Raw genomic sequence first — 21,487 nt, forward strand, 5'->3', positions numbered from 1 at the left:
GCCTGGCTTGATGAATATAAATTCTTCTAAATTCCATGTAGAGGTAACCTATAAATTATAAACTAATTCAACTTCTTAACTTTTTAGAGCTGGAAATTTTATCTATTAAAGCTAAAATTTCAGAGCTGCTTTAGCTAAGAAACAAAATCTTGATTAATTTTTTACGTGGTTACCAATGTCTACAAATGCTTCTTCATAAAGCTACTGTGGCTCCTAAGATGGAAAATAGCCAGAGCCTGAGTTAAGAAAGCAAAATCATGGGAAATCAGAAACTGTTTCAAATTATGGCATGATCAGTGGAAAGAGTAGTAGAACTCATTTAAGGAAATCTGGTAAGTCATTTTATAAGTAACCACTGTGCATGATTAATGAACATGTGAGTTTAAGATATTTTATAAGCACTGTTATTTACATTTATTCCTAAGGAGGTATCAGTAGCTTTTTAAAAGAGTTTTGGAAGTCTTTTAAAAGTATGTATAATTTATCACATCTAGGAGTCTCTGAATTACTACTAGAATGAATCTGACAACTTATGCTTTATAGATTGAAATTTCTGTATTTAGAAACATGATTTACTTAAAGGAGACATTCATTGTATTCTCAGGCAAGAACATTTGCCATCAGTATTCCCAAATTGCTAATGTTACACTGTACACCATAGTTACCTTGTTTGCCAATAGAATCCTTTAGGTATGTGTGCTTTTGGGAGGAGGAAGGAATTGTTAAGGAAACACAAATTGTATATGTGTTTAGCTTTTTATGTTTTGTATATGTATGTATTTGGGGAAAAATTTCATGGTCAAGTCATAGGGACGTTCCATTTGAAGAAGTATTTTTAGCATGAATACCTAGGTAGGTCATGTTTCTGACACAAATCTATAAGGAAAATTCCTCTGATGTAATTTAAGGCTTTACTTAGAGCAAACAACTTTTAATATGTAGACACAGCAGTATAGTGATTAGGCCTGGGTTCTGGAGTTAGCCTTGCTTGAGTTTAAATCATGGATCTGTTAATTTGGTAGCAATGTAAGCTTAGATCAGTTATTTAATCTTTCTCTGTCTTTCTTTCCTTGTCCATAAATAGAGCTAAAAACAGTACCTATTTCACAGGGGTATTATGAAGTTGAAACTGAGTTAAAGCATCAAACATTTAGCATAGCACCTTCAGCATTGTCTAATCAAATATATAAATGTTAGCCATTTATATTTTAATAAATGGTAACTTGATTTGTAATATGGCCATATGATTAACTGATTTCCTTAACATGTATTAACTTTTTGGTGAACTTTTCTTTTTTCTTAAAATTTTTTTTTTTATGATTTATTTATTCATTCATGAGAGACACAGAGAGAGGCATAGGCTCCCCACTGGGATCACGACCTGAGCCGAAGGCAGATGCTCAACTGCTGAGCCACCCAGGAGTCCCTTAAAAAAATCTTTTAGGAGTCATTTTGTATTGAATGATCTAATCTTTATTGATCAAATAGAAATTGGGTAAAATAGTTTTCATTTTGTTATGAATGGATGCTTAGTTCATATGATAACAAAACAAAGTGTGAATCATCAGTATCTTCCTATCTGTTTTCTCTTTGGCACTTTATAAGAAGTGTTGTCTTGATTTCTTACTGAAGGCAGTGGTAGACTAAAGGATGAGTTCTGTGGTCATTAAGAATTAGGTTTGGGGGAACGCCTGGGTGGCTTAGTGGTTTAGCGCCGCCTTCAGCCCAGGGCCTGATCCTGGATACCTGGGATCGAGTCCCAAGTCTGGCTCCCTGCATGGAGCCTGCTTCTCCCTCTACCTGTGTCTCTGCCTTTCTCTTTCTGTGTCTCTTATGAATAAATAAAGAAAATATTTTTAGGGAAAAAAAAGAATTAGGTTTGGATCCCAGTTCTGCCTTATCTCTGGTGGTCCCTGAACTTTGGTTTTACTCTTCTTTTAAACTTAGGAGATGATAAAAAATACTTACTTTTTAGGATTGTTACTACAAGAATTAAATGACATGATGCATGTTAAAGCGTTTTGCAAATATAGTTTGGTAATTAGATCAGAAGTACAAACGAGCTATTCAGACAAAATAATAGGATTTTAGAAAGACTTGCTCTTTTATGGGATACCTCAAATTGTTTATGAACTTAATTTAGGTTCGGATTTTATGGTTTCTTGCCCCTACAAATTTAACTTTTTCGGGAATTATCCATTTAGCATTTGACCACTTTGTTCTCTGAGTAAAGAAAATAGTAAAAAAAAGAAAAAACCTAGGTATGGAAATTGTTTATACATTATTATTGCTTATAATTTTGACTCTCTAATGTTAAGGATTCTGAAAATGATCTAAGGTTATGGTGTAGATCTAGTGTATAAAAGAACTAATAACTAAAGTTTAGCTTTTTAAATTAATTTTTCTAAGTCTACTTTAGAAGGAAAGAGATACTAAGCCTATTTATAACTGATTATATGTCTTCATGTCATGAACTTTGTTCATGTCTTCTTTTTCTCTTAAATCACAGTAAGTTTTGTTAAATGCTATGAAAATTATGGATATTAAGACTTACATAGCATTTCTCTGTGTCAGCTATTGTCTTAAGTATTTTTCCATAAATTAACATTTGATCCTCATAACAACCATTATGATGATGGAGATAGTATCGTCGTATTATTGATGAGGAAACTGAAGCACAAAGCTTAACTTCCCAAAGTCAGAGCCAAAATTTGAACCCAGTCTAAGCAATAGAGCTTTATATGTCTAGCCCTATTACTCTGCAGATTGTTTTTGCATGGCTGTAAAATAAAACATTGATAGTTGAATTAAAAGATTCTGAAATCATTAAACTCTGAGTATGAAATCTTTGAAAACTAAATTAGTCTGTAATGGTGATTTTTAATTTTTTGCCTGTTTTTTGGTATTGTAAAATATATTCCACTTTTAACTAATTATCAAAGTATTACAGCTATGTTGGGTGTGATTAATTTTGTATATTTAGATCAACCTAATTTTTATTTCTTCTGTTTTATCATGTAAAAGCAGGCTAACATTTTAAGTAACTTTTTATTAAAACATAATATACACTTAAAAGTACAATAACCATAAATATATAGGCTGAATTTTCACAAACTGAACACATCCTGTACAACCAGCACTCAAATCAAGAAGTACATTACCATCATCTTCTAAGTCCCCCTCTGCCACCCTTACATGCCCTCTTCTCCCTGCAGCAACCCAGTATCTTTTTTATCATCCACTATCCTGACTTCTCTTTTCATAGATTTTCTTTTAATGTATATAAATAGAATTGTGTCTGGCTTCTTTTTTTCAACATAATTATGAAATTCATATTTTGATGAGTACTAGCTAATTTCCATTGTGTAAATATACTGCAACTTATTCATTCAGTTTTTGTTAGCATTTGAATATCTTCATTGTTTTACTGTTAGATTAGTGTTGCTATGGATGTTCTAGTTCATGTCTTAGGTGAATGTACATTCGTATTTCTATTGGGTATCTTAGCTAGGAATAACTGGATAATAAGATATACATATATTCATTTTTAGTGGCATCACAAAACATTTTCATCAGCGTTGTATGAGTTGTACTTCTTCCACCTCTTTACCAAAACTTGGCATTTTTCAACTTTTAGTCATTTGAGAAGGAGTGCAGATTTCCTTTTGTTTGTTTGTTTTTAATAACTTTGTCAAGATATGATTTACATGTAGTAAGTGGACTAATTTTGTATACAGGAGTTTTTACAAATATATTCATCTGTGTATTCACCACCCCAGTGAAAATAAAAAGAAATATTTCCCTCATTGCAGTATCTTTTCTTAGTCTCCACCTATGCCATCATTGATGAAATTTTCTGTCACTATAACTTAGTTTTTGTCTGTTTTCAAACTTTATATAAATGGCATGTAAGCTCATTATGTTCTGTTTTATGTCTAGCTTTCTGTCATTTGACTTGAAGTTTTGGAGCTTCATCCATGTTGCATTTACCAGTAATTTCTTCCTTTTTTGTTGAGAAATACTGGTTTCCAGTATGTTTTTATGAAAAAAGTGATTATGTATAAGTCATAATAGACATGTTTTTATATCTCTTGATAAATACCTAGGAGTGGAATTGCTGGATCATATGTTAAGTGAATGTTAGACTTTATAATATAAGAAAAGCACCAATGTTCCAAAATGTTCATATTTTACACTTTTTGTCTGCAGTGTATGAGAGTTCCTCTTGTTCCATACTCTTTCGAACATTTGGTACACGTAATTGTTTTGATTTTAGCTACTAGTAAGTGTGGTTTATTTTACACTTCTCAGGGGCTTATTGGCTATTTTCATATCTTTGGGATGCATGTCCTTGCCTGTTATTAGTCATATTTTGGATCATAAGTCTTTTCCATAGGATTTTTCTACTTTATCCTGTTTATGTTTCATATTGATTTTTTTTTTCTTTTGAGTGTTAGACCAACTTTGCATTACTAGGGAAAACTTCACTTGGTCATTGTTTATTATCTTTTTAATAAATTGCTGGGCATTACCATTATCCCAGAAAGTTTTCTTCAGAAAGTTCTCTTTCATCTTGGCGCCCTCCTCCATACCAATGTCAATCAGTATTGTGACTTTTTCCTTTTTTGACCAAAGATTATTTTTACCTCTTCTAGAACTTTATATTATGCAAATGAAACATAATGTACTTTTATCCATCTGGCTTCTTTCATTCACGTGTTCTTCAGATTTATCTGGATTGTGTATGCCAATGGTTTATTCCTTTTTATTACTCAGTAGTATTCCAAGGTATGAATATACAATTTGTGTTTATTCCTGTTGATGGACACCTGGTCTCTTTCCAGTTTTTGGCTATTATGAGTAAAGCTGCTGCTAATATTCTTGTTTGGGCCTTTTTATTGACATATATTTTAATTTCTCTTGGATAATTATTAGGGAGAATTATTGGATTATACAGAAAAATAAATGTTTACTTACTAAGAAACTGCCAGACCTTTCCCCACAGCATTAGTACCATTTTATCCACCCACCAACAATGTATGTGAGAGCACTGGTTATTTCACGTTCTTGCCAACATTTGGTATTGTCAATTAATTTTACCCATTTTGGTGGGCGTATAGCAGCCTCTCATTGTGGCTTTGTGTTTCCCTGATGAATACTGAGCACTTTTTAATGTGCTTTTTGATCATTAGCATATCTTTCTTTGTGAAGTGTCTATTCAAATTGTTTTGCTTGCTTTTTAAAATTGCCTTGTCTTTTATTATGTGTTAAGTTTTTTTTAGTTTTGAGTTCTAGTTCTTTTTACAATCTGGATACGAGTCATTTGTCACATAGTGTTTTGCAGTTATTTTCTGATTTCTTAATGATGTCTTCTGATCAGAAGTTTTAATTTTGGTTAACTGTAATTCGTCATTTGTTTATTCCTGTAGTATAAGCCCAAGGAAACCTTTGCCTACCACCAAGTTATGAAGATAGCCTTTTGTTTTTTTTCTAGGATAGTTTTTACATTAGGTCTATTATCCACCCTGAATTAATTTTAGGATATGATAAGAGATAAAAGTGAAGGTTTCTTTCTTTTATAACCATTTGTTTTTAGATAAAATACTTTTGCCACTGAATTGTTTTGGGAACTAATTATTGAAATTAAAATGATTGTATATGTGAGGATCTATATTTGAGCTGTCTATTCTTTTCCACTGATCGGATTTTTTTTTTCTTTTTCACTGATCGGATTTTTAATCCTTATGTCAGTACCACTCTGTCTTGATTACTGTGACTTGTTTTATCTTCTTCCAATTTTGTATTGCTTTAAGAATACTTGGGCTAATCTAGGTTTTTTTGTATTCCCATAAAAATTTTAGAATCAACTTGTCAACTTCTAAACTGGTGGGATTAATTCAGTTTTTTAAATAGAGATAGGTCTCTTTTTTATTTCATATTTTTTTCTTTGATAAAGATTTATTTCAGAGTGTCCAAGGAGGGAGACGGGCAAAGGTAGATGTAATGGGGAAGCAGACTCTGCTGAGCATGGGGCTTGATCCCACAACCCCAGAGATCATGACCTGATCCGAGGTCAGATGCTTAGCCAACTGAGCCACCCAGGTACCCTTAATAAATAGTTTTTTCGGGATGCCTGGGTGGCTCAGTGGTTGAGTGTATGTCTTCACCTCAGGGTGTGGTCCCGGAAACCCAGGATCAAGTCCTATGTCAGGCTCCAGTGGAGGAGCCTGCTTCTCCCTCCATGTCTCTGCTTCTCTCTCTATGTCTCTCATGAATAAATAAATAAAATCTTTAAAATATATATTTTTTTCAAGATATTTGTCCATTTTATATAAGTTGTCATTTATTTGCCTAAGTTATTCATAATCTTTGTTATCTTTTTAATTCCAATGGTATCTTATATTAGTTATTTATTACTTTGTAACAAATTATCCCTAAAAAATAGCTTAAAACAATCAATGTTTATTATCTCATAGTTCCTTTAGGTCGGGCTTCACTGAGTTATTGCTTATGAGTGCCCCTGGCTCATGTCTCCCACACTGCTGCAATCAAGGTTCAGCCAGGACTGTAATCATTTCTGATCCTGACTTGGAGAGCATCCTTGTCCAAGTTGACTCATATGGATATAGAATACTAGATTAATAGTTTTTTTCCTACCTTTCATCATATTAAAGATGTTGTTCCACTGTCTTTTGGCTTTCCTTGTTTCTAATAATAAGCTAAGTGTTTTCATACTGTGTTGTATTTCTTTCAAGATGCTTTCAAGCTTTTCTTTTGATCTTTGGTTTTTAGCAGTTTGCTCATTATGTGCCTAAGTATGGTTTTGTTTAGATTGATATTCCTTGAGGTTTTCTAAAATTCTTGAATCTTTAAATTTATATCTTCCACCAGATTTGGGGCATGCTTGGCTACTGTTTCTTTAAATATTTTTATTTGCTGTATTTCTAACCTCTCTTCCTGGTATTCCCAGTTACACTTATGGTAGACGTTTTGATATCTGATTAAGTCACCATGGTGGAAGTTTTTTCAGTCTTTTCTTACCTCTGTTCAGATTTAAAAATTTGTTGATTTATCTTCAGTTTTTCTTGATTCTATTCCAATTGTTTGTTACATCCATCCAATGAATTTTGTTTTTTAAATATTGTATTAAAACTTCTTGAATTTCTATTTTGTTTTTTTTTCATAGTTTCTTTTCCCTGAGCTTATTCTTTAATTTATTCTGAGCTTTTTTTAATTGTTGCCTGAGGCATAGTTATGACACTTGTTTTTAATATCATTGCTAATTTCAACATCTGGGTTATCTTCAGTATTGGTCTCCATTTTTTTTTTATCACATCATTTTGATGAGTTCACAACTGACAGCAAGAATCTAACATCACATTAAAAACTAATTATATAATATCAGTGTAAAATTTTTGATAATACATTCTCTCCATTTTCTACTTGTGATTTCTAGCATTGACCTTTTTAAAAAATGGACTTTTTAACATGATCTCTGTTGTTCTTTGCAGGGCATCTTCTGTACATTCAGTTTCATCCAAGTCATTCCGGGATTTCTTTGAAGAAAAAAAATCTATTACTGGCCATAGTTCAGGAGATCATGTCAAAAAAGTTTGTTTTAAAGGAATAGAAAATTCTCAGGCATCAAAAGTTGAAAGGTAATAAACATTTTTTACCTTAAAAAGCTCTATAGTAGTTTGACATTCTGAAATAATCTTTAAAAATTTATCAGGCAGTTTTACACATTCTTTTACATTCAAAAGTTACATGTCTACTTTTTTTAAGCTTTATTTTGATATAATTGTCTTACAGTAAACTTTTTAAAGTATACAGTTTGGTGTTTTGGTATATGTATGCACCTGTGAAACCATTACTAGTTATATTCAAGACAGTGACTATAACCATCATTCCCAGAAGTTTCCTCATGTGCCTTGGTAATCTCTTCTTCTCTTCCCCATTTTACTCTCTATGCAGCTACTACTAATCTTCTTGTGTCAGTATAGACAACTTGTATATTCTAGTTTTATATCTATAGGATTATTCAGTCTGTACTTTTAAAAATTCTCTTTTACTCAGGATACAGTTTTTGAGTCATCCAAGTTGTCGTGTGTATCATTAATTCATTTCATTTTATTGCTGAGTAGTATTCCATTGTTATAAAACAACCCATTTATCTGCATCTATTGATAGACCTTTGGGTGTTTCCAGTTTTTTCTCTAGACTATTTTTGATACTAGTTTTTAAAGTTTAATGTATTTTAAAAGATGTTTCATATTTTAAATGCCTCCGTGGAACATGAAAATCTAAACATAATTTAAAAGCAGTTTTCTAATAAAGTAGTTTTTCTGCCATGGTATGTAAATTCTCTTAATCACTGTACAAAAAGGAACATTCTTGGAGCATTAGATAGTCCAGTGTTGGAAGAAAGAACTGTGTTTCAAGTTAGTTGACTAAGTGGAATTTTTTTCTTATTTTTGCTAATATGACATCTCCCAAAGATATTAATCCCTAAAGTATTTTAGACAAAACAAAAATATAATTAAAAATGTCAGCCGTGACCAGATTAATATTTTATTTTACATAATGATAAAGCTTTTTTCACTATTTGTTAAACCTTTTTTTTTTTTTTAAGTGGAATCTTATGTCCAATTCCAACATTATAAACATATTAATATAAGGGGTCTGGGAATCATACTATAGTTTAACCTCATCATATCTGCCCTGCAAGCAACTTCTGGGGAATTGTCAAAGTCTTCTAACAACACTGGAAACTACTGGTTTATATGAACTCTAAACATAAACATATTTTCATTGTTGATATTGTGACTGGCTGCCTTATTATAGATAATGTACATTTGGACCAAAGATCTCTACTTACAATATGGAAAACCAAAAGATCAGAAGGAACCTGAAGAAATCATTTGGTCTATCTCCCTATCTTTATGAAAACTTTTATTAGTGGAACACTATAAAAAATCTTAAGTGTAACTCTAACATATAAAATAGATAAATTTTTTATATGCTTACTTATGAAAAAATGTTAAAGCTGATTTGTTAGGGTTATAAATGTAGAATTAGATGTGATATAAGACATTTGTAGTCTTAAAACTGACAAATATTTAATGACTTATCTACTCTGTATCAGACATTACACTAGGTACTAGAGTTACAGTGGCAAACAAAATTAACATAGTGCCTGCCCGTGGAGCACACACAGTCCAAAAGAAAAGAGAAACCATATGCAAGTAGTATATAAAGCATAATGAAAAATATTCTCAACATATATTTCAACATTAGTCTAATATTAAGAAAACTCTGAAATAGTTGTGATTTAAGATTCTCTAAGAGTACACTTTTGTTTAAACAGAGATGGCAGAAGAAATTATATTCTTGAATTAATATAGAAATGAATTAACCTCGCAACAGAAATTATAACATGCCAGTGATCTTCAGTGTGTTAAAAGTATTTGAATCTATATATTTTTATTAGATTCAAAATGTATTTCAGAATAAAAGTACTAACGAAAGTTGGTGAACATTTTATGATACACTGAAAATGACTGAACCCAAACAATATAAAACTATTTAGTATTTTATAAGTTGTATTCTTAAAGATGTTGAGGGAAGGGCATTTTATTCCATTCCTAGGTGACAGGTAGTTTTATAAGTGTTAAATTTGCACAGTAAAAATGTTTATTTTCAACTGCATTTGCATGCCAGTGTACAGATACACATGCATTTATGATTATATGTTTATTTCAAAAATGTCTCTATATAATTCTAAACAAATGTTTCAGTTTCAAAAAGTCATTTGTACATCTCATTATGTTTTTGATTCCAAATTTTTTATAAATGTTTTTTAAAAATTTGTTGTTCTACTCTATAATGATCCTGCATCTATCACAATATTTTTAAAAATTGAATATAGTGTAGTCTTTTTTGATAAAAGAGAAACGTAGGCATACTATTGGTTTTTATAAGTTGTGTGATGAGCGATGCTGACCATGCTTTTAAATAGAAAAACATGTGGGTGGCTCAATGGTTAAGGGTCTACCTTTGGCTCAGGGCGTGATCCTGGAGTCCCCTGATTGAGTCCTATATCTCCCAGATCGGGCTCCCTGCATGGAGCCTGCTTCTCCCTCTGCCTCTGTCTCTCTCTCTGTCTGTCATGAATAAATAAATAAAATCTTTAAATAAATAATAAATAAATAAATAAATAAATAAATAAATAAATAAATAAGACACGTAACTTCTTTATCTTCTTACTATGAAACACCTAAATCTGCCTCTATTTTTGTTCATTTTTTCCTCCTTTCTTGTTTTGCACTAGAATTACTTTTCCTATTGATGGTTCATATTTATACCTGTGCTGGTATCTTCATTCCTTTCCACTTTAAAAGCCTTACTAAAAACCTTACACTATTAATTGTCCCTCTCTTTTCTTGTGGATAGTCAACATTGTCCTTTTAGGTGGATACCTCCCATCTTGTTTTGAATATGCTTAGATCTCTATCATGTGGTCTGGGTGAGGTAATGAATCCTTCAGTCATCCCTCGCACTTTCCTCTAACAGTTGTCCTATCATTACCAATCCCCTACTCTCTTCACAGCCAGATTTCTCAAAAGAGCTGTCAGCTCCCAATCACTTCTTAATCCAGTCTGGCTTCTAGTCCCATTACTAAACTGAAACAGCTCAGGCTAAGTTCAGCAGTGACCTCCATTTTGCCAAAACCATGAACTTTTTATATGACTCATTTTACTTGAAGTTCAATTACAGGTCATCTTCTCATTTCACTTTATATACTCTTTCTACATCATTTCATGAGCTTCTATTTTCAGTTATCAGCTATACACTAAAGACTCAAAAATTATATTGCCTGTCCACAACTATCATCTGAACTTCAGAATTAGCTGTCTTCTTGAAATCTCCATCCTACTTGGATATTCAGAAATACTTTAACTTCATGTAAAACCAAACAATGTTTTCTTCATACCTCTTTCATAAAATCAAACAAAAATAGAAAACATAAAACAATCCATACTTCCTGATTTTTTTCCTCATTTACCCAAAGGAAAGCATGAATTCAAAAAGATACACATACTCCTGTATTTATTGCAGCATTTTTAATAGCCAAGATATGGAAGCAGCGTAAGTGTCCATCAATAGATAAATGGATAAAGAAGATATAGTGTGTGTGTGTGTGTGTGTGTGTGTGTGTGTGTGTGTGATGGAATATTACTTAGTCATAAAGAAGAATGAGATCTTGGCCATTTGTGACAACATAGATGGACCTAAAGGGTACTATGCTAAGTAAAGTCAGACAGAGAAAGACAAATACCATATAATTTCACTTGTAAGTGGAATCTAACAAAAGAAACAAGCAAAAACATTTTTGTCTATAGAGAGAATGGGTAGGTTTGTGGTTGCCAGAGTGAAGGGAGTTGGGAGGATGGTCAAAATAGGTGAAGGGTATTGAGAGATACAAACTTCCAGTTATACATAAGTCATGGGGATAAGAAATACAGCATAGGGAATATAGTCAGTAATATGTAATAACATTGTATGGTGGTAGATGGTGACTACACTTGTGGTTAAGCATAGCATAGTGTATAGAATTGTTAAATCACTGTGGTACACCTAAAACAAATACCACATTGTAGTCAATTCTACCTCAATTTTAAAAAAATGCGTAAATGAACTCCTGAAGTCTAATTCTTCATTAAAGAATGGAGTGTTTTTGTTTTTTTTTAAGATTTTATTTCTTTATTTGAGAGTGAGAATCCACATGTGCTAGAAGGGGGAGGGGCAGACGGAGAGGGAGAAGCAGACTCCCCACTGACCTCGGAGCCCCACTTGGGGCTTAATCTCAGTACCCTGAGACCATGACCTGAGTTGAAGGCAGATGCTTAACCAACTGAGCCCCACCTAGGTGCCTCAGAAGAAGGAATATTTTATGGTTAGTTGGAAACAAAATAATGTTTAGTTTAAAAAAAACGTCCATTCTGGGACGCCTGGGTGGCTCAGCAGTTGAGCATCTGCCTTTGGTCCAGGGCGTGATCCTGGAGTTCCTCAGATTGAGTCCCACATCGGGCTTCCTACATGGAGCCTGCTTCTTTCTCTGCCTGTGTCTCTGCCTCTCTCTCTCTGTGTCTCATGACACATTTATTCTGTCTCATGAATAAATAAATAAAATATTAAAAAAAAAAAGTTCTTCCTGAGTTTCCTTCCTTGGAAAATGGCATTTGAAAGTCTTTACTATTCCATCTTCCTAATATTCAGTCTATCATCAGGACATGCCAGTTTTAGCTCTTAAATATTCCTCAAATCATATGTTAAATTTTATCTCCACTGTTTTTACTCTCATTCAGATTACTGTGATCTTTCACCTGGGCTACCTGAGTAGCCTCCTAACTGGTCTTGCCATAACCTTTCTTCTTTCCCTCCAAAATACTGAGCCAGTTTTGTTCTTCTTTGAAATGGCAGATCTTACTGCTCTTAGGGAAAAGCTGGATTTCTTATATAGCCCTTAAGGCCTTACATAGTCTGGTTTCTGCCAACCTCTTATCTTTCTCTTAACATCTCTCTATTCTCATTATCTTGTTCTAAATGCCATTTACTGGGGATCCCTGGGTGGCGCAGCAGTTTGGCACCTGCCTTTGGCCCAGGGCGCAATCCTGGAGACCCGGGATCGAGTCCCACATCGGGCTCCCGGTGCATGGAGCCTGCTTCTCCCTCTGCCTGTGTCTCTGCCTCTCTCTCTCTCTCTCTGTGTGACTATCGTAGATAAATAAAAATTTTAAAAAAATGCCATTTATTTCTTGCCACTTGCCTACCCTTTGACTAGTTGACTCTTATTTTTCTTTCCGTCTCTATTCAATCGTATTTTTTGGGAGTCAGACTTCCCTTCCTGAGTCAGTTTTCTTTGATATATTCCCACAGCACTTCTCACTCATTGGACTTTTCAGTTACTAGTGTGATTCTTTGTTTAATGTTTTCAACTACAAGTATTTTAATGACTGACTGAATATCCAACTATATGTTTAATGAAAGCATAGGAGAAGAGAATCCTCTCAATGAGAGGTTGATCTCTGCTTCTCGCTGAACTATCAATGCTTAGAATATTTTTTAGCATGTAATAAATGCTCAGAACAAGATGAATAAATGAGGTAAAACTGTAGCTGTTTTAGGTAACAGTTGTTTCTAATGAGTAAGTTTTATTGTATGCTTCAAGTTTGTAAATTGTAAGGTATGAACATTAAGTTCATTTTTGTAATATTTTTACATTTTAAATATTAACACTATTGATTGAAAATTTCTTACTTTCTTTGGGTAAGTCTTTGTCTTAAAGTTTTGAAGATCTGTGGTTTCATAGTTGATCACTAGAGCGTGCTATAACATCAGGGCTCTTAATCGTGAAAAGTGGCATCTGCTATTATACCGGTTTAGAAATTGTAAAGGAGTATATAATAATGATCATGACAGCCATAGCATGGAAGTTAATGTTTTAAATGGCTGTATGTTATCACTGATCACTGTGTATTACCATTTGATCACTGAGAAGGGAAATAGCGTGACTTTCATTTTAATTTTTTAATTTCATTGTGAAAATGTGTAATCATAAGTGAGATATAAAAAGGAAATAATAAAAGTAAATAATCACCAAATTATATTTGCATAACATTCTGCTAGCTTATATTAGGTGTATATATAAAAGTGTTATATATAGGCCTAGTCCCTTAAATGTGTTTGAAATCTAGTTGGTAAGTCTAAGGGGGCACACATGAAAGTTAAATGGAAGGTCAAGAATGAAATTGCAATATAATGTAAGAGTATTAAGTCACAAGGCAATATATTATTTAAGTGTCAGATGAGTGGTTCAGAGAGGAAGAAATGACCATGGGCTGGAATTATCAGGAAAAATCTAATTGAAGAAGGGCTTGAGGAACAGTTTATAAACACTTTTCTTAATTAGTGCCAAATACTTGATCATTATATGTATGGCCATATGAATAGTATTAGAAAAATACTGATCTATTTCATTGCCATAAGCTTTTGAACTTAGGATAGGATTTTTAAAAGAGAAGAGGCAGTGTAAATTAAATAGAGGAAATAGAATTACAGCTAGAAGACAGAAATGCTGTGGTATTTAGGGAATTTGTGTGGCAAGTGCAATGGAGCTCATTTTAGAAGTTCCTCAAATCATATATTCTTGTTTTAATTGTAGAAAATGTAATTTTTCCCTCAAAGCTAGGGAAGTCCAGGAATGCCATTGTTATTTGGGAATGTTAAAATGTAAAGAGATTTGTGGAACTTATGTATGTTACTTATGTGTTCTTTTTCATTTTCATGCATTTTCTTTCATTTTCCTTCCACTTAAACACCCTTTTATGTAATTCTTGGGCAGAAACCGATCTTGTGTTTCTTATTGGTAAGGAAAACTACTTGTGAGACAAAAAATTATTATATAAGCTCTATACTTAAAAATCTTTGTAATTAAGCTAATACAGGATTCTTTAAAAAAATTAAAAGTCAGCTATATAAGAAGTTATTTATTCTCAAAGTCTAAATTTAGTAAGATTAATGTTCAGTTTGAACAAAAATCTCTAAATGATTTTTTCAGAAGGCTAAGTTTTATAGATTGTCTATTGCGATGTCTATTTGTGTCTTGCAAATACCTACAGCTTAATAATGCTGTATTTATTATCTGAAAGCTTAGCATGTTTTTGATATTTGTTTAATCATAGCTCTATTTAATAGTTTTACTTTAAGATGAAATTTTCATGGAGCTTCAGTTGTTGGGGTAAATTTATAACTAATGAGATTATCCATGGAAAGACTTCTGGGATTACAATCTTATGAAACAGATTTGAGTTTCAGTCTTGACACAGTAGCCCTCTGAACTTTTCTGAACCAGTTTTATCACATATGAAATAAGAACAATAATGCCTATCATACAGGTTTATTATGGCTTATATCTGATAATATATATGGAAGTACTCTATAAATTATAGATTATACAGGTAAGTTATACTTAAGTTCTGATTGCTTAACTTTGGTTTAATAAGGCCTATATAAAATACTTTAATCCTGATACTCAATTTGTTCTAGCCAGTACCATATCACTTTCACAGACAGCTTGTAGTTGCTGCTTCTTACTTAATAGTAGATTCCACAGTATTTTTCTATTTCTTTGAAAGTGTCAAACACTTTTAGCCAATCCCCAGACACCAGAGAGATTTTTGAGCACCACTTAAGTCATTATCTGTGTTTGTGTTTATTCCATGTTATGCTTTAGTGCCTAGAAGGCCTCTAATCTTTAGCCTTGGACTGACTTTAGGATGCTTTCTTTCTTTTTTTATGTCTTTCTTTCTTTCTTTCCTAATTTCCTTCTTTCCTTTTTTTTTTTTTTTCTTTCTTTTTTTAGGGACTTCAGGGAACTTAAACCATGGGAATTTACATTTAGTCTCTAAGGTAGCTCTCTTTCATCAGAATGTAAAATTTTTCCCATTTATTTTGTAGTTATTCTAGTCTAGGTTTCCATCATCTTGTAATACTCCAGTAGCTTTCTAATTTATCTCCTTAGCTTCATTTTTCTCCTGGTTGGAAGTCTTCTACTTTATCCTGGGGATATCTATATCTCTTTATTTTGGAGGTCATAGGTCAAGCACCCAGTAGATTTCAAGTCCTAAAACTTAAAACTAAAAACCTATAGCTATACCTTTCATTTCATTTTGTATTTCAGTACCTAACATCTAGAAGAAAGAAGTTATCAGTAATTCAAAGGAATAAGGAACTTTAAAAAAAATCCTGCTTTTATCTCATACTTAAAATCCTTTGGCTTTCTTATGTTATTTTTAAAAATATTTATTTATTTGAGAGGGAGAGAGAGAGCGCACAAGCAGGAGCAACAAGAGGAAGAGGGAGAAGCGGGCTCTCTACTGAACAGGGAGCCTGATTGATGCAGGGTGTGATCCCAGGACCCTGGGGTCATGACCTGAGCCAAAGGCAGATGCTTAACTGACTGGATCATCCAGGCGCCCCTGTTGTTTATACTTTAATTATATTTTTACAAACAACTATGTGCCAGGTGTTCTGTTGGACACTGAGATACAAACAAGAATGACGCACAGTGCCGTACCTTGAGAGACTAGTCTAGTAGTTAAGATAGACATGTAAGCAATAATTACTGTGTGTGAAGCTCTATAATAGTAGTTGAAATGCTGTAGGAAGAGAGAGAAGGTGATATTTGAGCTAGTCCTTAAAGAATAAAAAGACATTTATAGTGGAATGTATTCTAAACTAAGAGGAATAATAGAAATAAAGGCAGGTTTGTGATAATGGAAAACATACTGTACTCTGAGTAAAAAAGACCTGCTTTGAGTTCTGTCTCTACTTAGGCAATCTGTGAATCGGGCAATTATATAATATTCTTTGAGCCTAATTTTCTAATCAGTGTAATGGAAATAATACATGGTTTTTAATAGAGTATTGCAAAGATTAAATGAGATATGTATATAAAAATACTCTCAGTAAATTTATTTGCCCACACATTAGGTCTAAACATTTTAGCTTTCAGTGCATTTGGTACTCTTGGCCTACTGGTTCATTTTAACTTTATTTCTCTTTTAATCCCTTCCAAACTCTTAATCCTATCCTATTTATTGAAAAGGCTTTGGTGGCTTTTACCATTCCATTCATTTGTACAACCAAAAACGCTATTTCACTGCCACTCTCAGCTTTGATGCCATTTCCCCAGTGAAGCCAAGAGCATGTACCCTCATCCATATTATGTCAGTATCTCCTGTTAATTCATATTACTTTGTACGTATTGGTTGGTACAGGTATCAATTGTTTTATCTCACATTTTTATTATTGTTTATAAATAGATTTTTAAACCTCTCCCCCCAGTATTTTTAGGGGCGAAGAGACTGAATTTTAATCAGCCTGATTTTTAGCACCATAGTGCTACATATACCTAGTAACTCCATAAATGAATCAGGAAGTCAGTGTTTAAGTGCTATTTGTTCATTCACTGACTTTCTGATAAACCTGTCTAGGCCTAAGTTTGCTCATTCTGAAAGAGGGGATTGGATTAATCCAGATAATCTCTAGGTATCTTTTTAGCTGTAAAATTCCACATTTAGGTCAGTCTCTATAGTACCTTTAATTATTTCTCTTACACGAATACTTCTGCCCCCTCATCCTACACCTCTTTTATTGTCTTCTCCATGAGGCCCTCTCAAATGATCAGATCTTTTTTGATTTCTATAGCCCTGTTAGATAGTTTATCTTTTTTTTATTTTTAATGATTTTTATTTATTCATGAGAGATGCAGAGAGACATAGGCAGAGAGAGAAACAGGCTCCTCACAGGGAGCCTGGTGTGGGACTCGATCCTCAGGATCACCACCTGAGACAAAGGCAGATACTCAACCACTGAGCTACCCAGGTGCCTCTGTTAGATCGTATCTTAAATTATTTTCTGCTATGTCATTTTATATATAGTTTCCTCACTTAGTTTGTGAGTTCTTAGAACATAGTAATCATATATTTCTATCCTATAATTCCTGGCTTATCAAAGTATTTACTATATTAGTTGCTCACAAAATTTGGCTAATTATTCAGTTTGTATGTATTTTGAAACTTAGTGCTAATTTTTCACTTTTATTCATAAACAATTTTTAATGTAAAACTTTATTTACAAAGTTTTTTGTATTTCCTAATGTATGTTTGATAATAGTAAATGGTTCTATGAACATTATTAGGGTTTATATACCTGTAGACTTTTTTTTTTTTTAACTTAAATTTTAAAAGTAAGTCTGATTCCACACATTAGCTTGTATCCTGTGTCAGGACTTATAATTCTTCCTCTGTATTTCTATGAATAAAGAGTTTTACTAATATTAGTAGAAATTTTAATCTCCAGTCTTGGCATTTGTTTTGCAGATGTTCCCCTCATGGTACGCCAGGACCAGAAGGCAACCATATTTCAGATTTACCACTTCTAGACAGTCCCAAGTAAGGCTTATTGATTAGCTTTGGAGCATCAAAAGCTAGGCTGTTGTTTAGCACTGAAAGATAATATTAAGAAATTGGGAGTAGTATGATATTGAATAGAATGTGTTAGCTGACTACTGTCTGCTCCACAGTTTGAGTTACCTTTCTGTTTAGTTATATCATTTTTGCTCCATCCAGCCTTTTGATGTTTTCTAAAGTATTCTTTTTAGCACTGATCCAAATAAAATATTAGCTTTCCTTTCCTCTGTTTCTTAACCTTACTATTCTATAAAAAGAAGGCAAAAGCTTTCAAGTCCCCTCATATTATAGGTCACTGAGAAAAAGTGTAACACTGTTGAAGAGTATTTCAAAGGAGAATTTACATGCAAGAATTTGGGAAGATAATGAGAGCTCATTGTTACTATTCTTTCAGTCCCTGGCTGTCTTCTTCATTGACTGCTCCTCCTGTGGTAGCTCCAGTCACTTTTGCATCTATTGTAGAAGAAGAATTACAGCAGGAAGCAGCTTTAATCAGAAGTCGAGAAAAACCCTTGGCTTTGATTCAGGTAAGTAATATGCTTTTATGGACTTAATTTAGGGAAGAACTGCACTACATTTCATCTTAAGAAAATTATGTTTATTTTCATTGCAAAGGTATATATATTTATTGTGTTAAAATGTACTATAAAACAAAACTGAGGTGCTCAATGAGTATTAATTGAAGGAATTTAGGTTAATGTAGAATGAATAAATTGTCACAAGGTTGTTTTTTTTGTTTTTTGGTTTTTTTTAAGTGATCAATAGGGGCACCTGGTGGCTCAGTCAGTTAAGCATGCAGCGCTTGATTTCAGCTCAGGTCATGATCTCAGGTTCATGAGATTGAGCCCCCTTTCTGACTCCATGCTGGGCAGTGGAGCTTGCTTAAGATTCTCTCTCTTACACCCTTCCCACTGCACTCGCATTTGCTCAAATAAATAAATAAATAAATAAATAAATAAATGATTAGTAACAAACTTGGTGTTATCTGGTGCTTCTGTATCAGAAAGTGTTCTTAGGTTGTAAGCCACAGATACCAATTTTGACTAGTTCAAGGAAAGATAAATTATCAAGGGATGCTAAAATTTGAGATTTACTTGAAAGACCAGAGAGCCAGGCTTGGAAACAGATAAGACCCATAGTTGCCCTGGAGAGTTAGAAGACTTATGTAGCAGAAAGCATCTTCCTGAAGTATTGGAATAAATGGATTCCAACAACTATTTTCAGGGTTTTTTTCTTTCTGCTCAAGATTAAAATTCAAAGGAGGATGGGTATCTGATTATTCTTCAGGCCTTAAGCCTTCTACTTGCCTAGGTGATAGCAGGATACCTCATTTAATTCTGCTGCATTGTATTCATATTAAGTTGTACTTCCACAAAAGGAAATTGGAAAGCTAATATAATCTTGCTAAAAGATTAAAGGATCTTTTTTTTTTCCACCTTTTTTTTTTTCAGATTGAAGAGCGTGCAATACAAGATTTATTGGTTTTCTATGAGGCATTTGGCAACCCTGATGAGTTTGTTATTGTTGAAAGGACACCACAGGGACCACTAGCAGTACCTATGTGGAATAAGCATGGATGTTAATTTGCTATGGAGTTGAAATGCAATTTTCATAAATCATGGTTGTTACAAAGAAGAGCTGTGGAAAAGAGTTCTTAGAGATTCAGTAACGTCTTTCTAGATAGAATAAGAAAGGATCTAATTTCTTTACTGCAGTTTAGGTGTATGTTTGATTATAAACAGATGCCACAGAATTGTGATTTTAGTAACTTTTTATGTAAAAATGTGTGAGAGGATAAATAGGTTAAAAGTTTAAGTAGAATTATTTCTTAACAGTCTGAAAAGGAAAACATGAATGATTGAAGTGTAAAATTTAAGAGTGAGGCATTAAAAATTCCGTTTGAGAATTTGGGATAAATAATTTAGAAGGTTTTGCCAAATGTCTGTTGTTACTCTTCTTTGTTTTTTATATGATATTGATGAGCTTATTAGGAGCATCAGCCATTACTCATCCATTAATGGCCAAAATTTTGCATTTGCAGTAGTTGTTTTCATTCTTGTGTTTCTTTTGATCAGGCTATCAATGTTTCAAGGTCTGTTTAAAGCATGGACTGCTCAAATGCCATATTATTTCGATTTGTATAGCACATTTTGCATTTTGCATTAAACTGTGGAGTACAGTCAATAGAGAATGTGAATACTATTTTGAAGCTTAGTCCAAGATAATGGTTCCTTTATTAAATTTGGAGTCATTGTGGGTTGTTTTTTGGTGGGGAGGGGAAACCTTATAAAAGTCTGATTATGAGAGAATCAATTTCTCAAAATATTAAAATTTCCAAAATTATACAAAGAAGAATTGAATAGTTTTGAAGACCCTTTACATATTATGTAATCAGAAGTTCTCTGAGCTTGAGTTATATGAATAGACATAAACATTGTTTTCTTTATTGTATGCTATTTGGTTTTGAGTAGTTAAATTTTTAAAAAACAAATGTTAAATATGTGCTCCAATAAACTAGACAAATTGGGAAGGTTAATGTTCCAGTTTCTGAAACATAATCTTAAGGGAATATATAGGCAATTCACTGCTTTAATTCAGTTGATGGAAATATGGCTGAAACTAACTTAATACTTGAGATTTAGCTATACTTAAAACAGCAAATTTGTAAGCAAATGTGCAATAAAAAATAATCTTGATCCATTTTACTGTTAATGTGTCTTTGATATACTATATTGACATCTACCATAAGAGGAGTTACAGTAGACCTCCTGATCTACTGTACTATAACCAGTATTGTTTAAAGTGATGCTGTGTTCATTCCTTCACTGCTTAAGAAAGGCAGTTTTCTGAGGATGCATCTGTGAAAAGTTTTATATTATTTTTGAGAAGAAATGGATTTTATAAAGTTTTATTGAAGTTGCAGTAAAGAGGCCTTCTGAAGTAATTGCTTTATTTCATGTGAAGCTTTGATTCTAAATCCATATTGGCATCTTTAACATTTAATGATGCTTTAAAGTGATGGTTTTCACAGTGCATTCCATGTTGCCTGGGAAGCACCCTAAAGAGCCTTTTTTTGGATGGGTTGTGAAGGAGGAAAAAGGGCTGACTGAGCCTCTGGGGGCTTTAGGTCTTTACAAACATCAGAGCATTGCACTTTATGGCCCATTTTATATAGTGAGGTATTGTATAAAATTTCATTGGGAGAAAAAGAATTCTTTTGCTAGTACAATGAAAGATAAGCACTGCTATACACTATAACTCTTCATTAAGAATTCCATAAAGATAATAGCCTAATACTTTGCTGCCAAAAAGCCTGGGAAAGTGATGGGATTTTTTTCTGCTAACAATATTATTTTGCCTGTAATAATTAATGTATCTTTAATCTCTTGACTTCAAGACTTAATAGAATTGAAGAAAATCTAGAAATTGTCAATTTAAAGGATCGGGGAGGT

General features: G+C 32.9%; 1 protein-coding gene across 6 annotated transcripts in view; it reads left to right on the forward strand.

Annotated features, from left to right (window-relative positions):
• IBTK (inhibitor of Bruton tyrosine kinase) overlaps window positions 1-20,735 on the forward strand; it is a 101,670-nt gene extending 80,935 nt beyond the window's left edge. For 5 of the 6 annotated variants that reach the window (XM_077903260.1, XM_077903256.1, XM_077903259.1 and 2 more), the window contains exons 26-29: window positions 7,512-7,658; window positions 17,946-18,017; window positions 18,430-18,562; window positions 19,487-20,735. In XM_077903260.1, coding sequence (XP_077759386.1) covers window positions 7,512-7,658; window positions 17,946-18,017; window positions 18,430-18,562; window positions 19,487-19,618 — 484 coding nt within the window. In that variant the 3' untranslated portion in view covers window positions 19,619-20,735. The remainder of the gene's footprint in view (window positions 1-7,511; window positions 7,659-17,945; window positions 18,018-18,429; window positions 18,563-19,486) is intronic. The other variant, XM_077903261.1, reaches the window with a different exon arrangement.
• Window positions 20,736-21,487: the final 752 nt, after the last annotated feature.

Source organism: Canis aureus, chromosome 7 (assembly GCF_053574225.1).
Source record: "Canis aureus isolate CA01 chromosome 7, VMU_Caureus_v.1.0, whole genome shotgun sequence".
Lineage (NCBI taxonomy): Eukaryota > Metazoa > Chordata > Mammalia > Carnivora > Canidae > Canis > Canis aureus.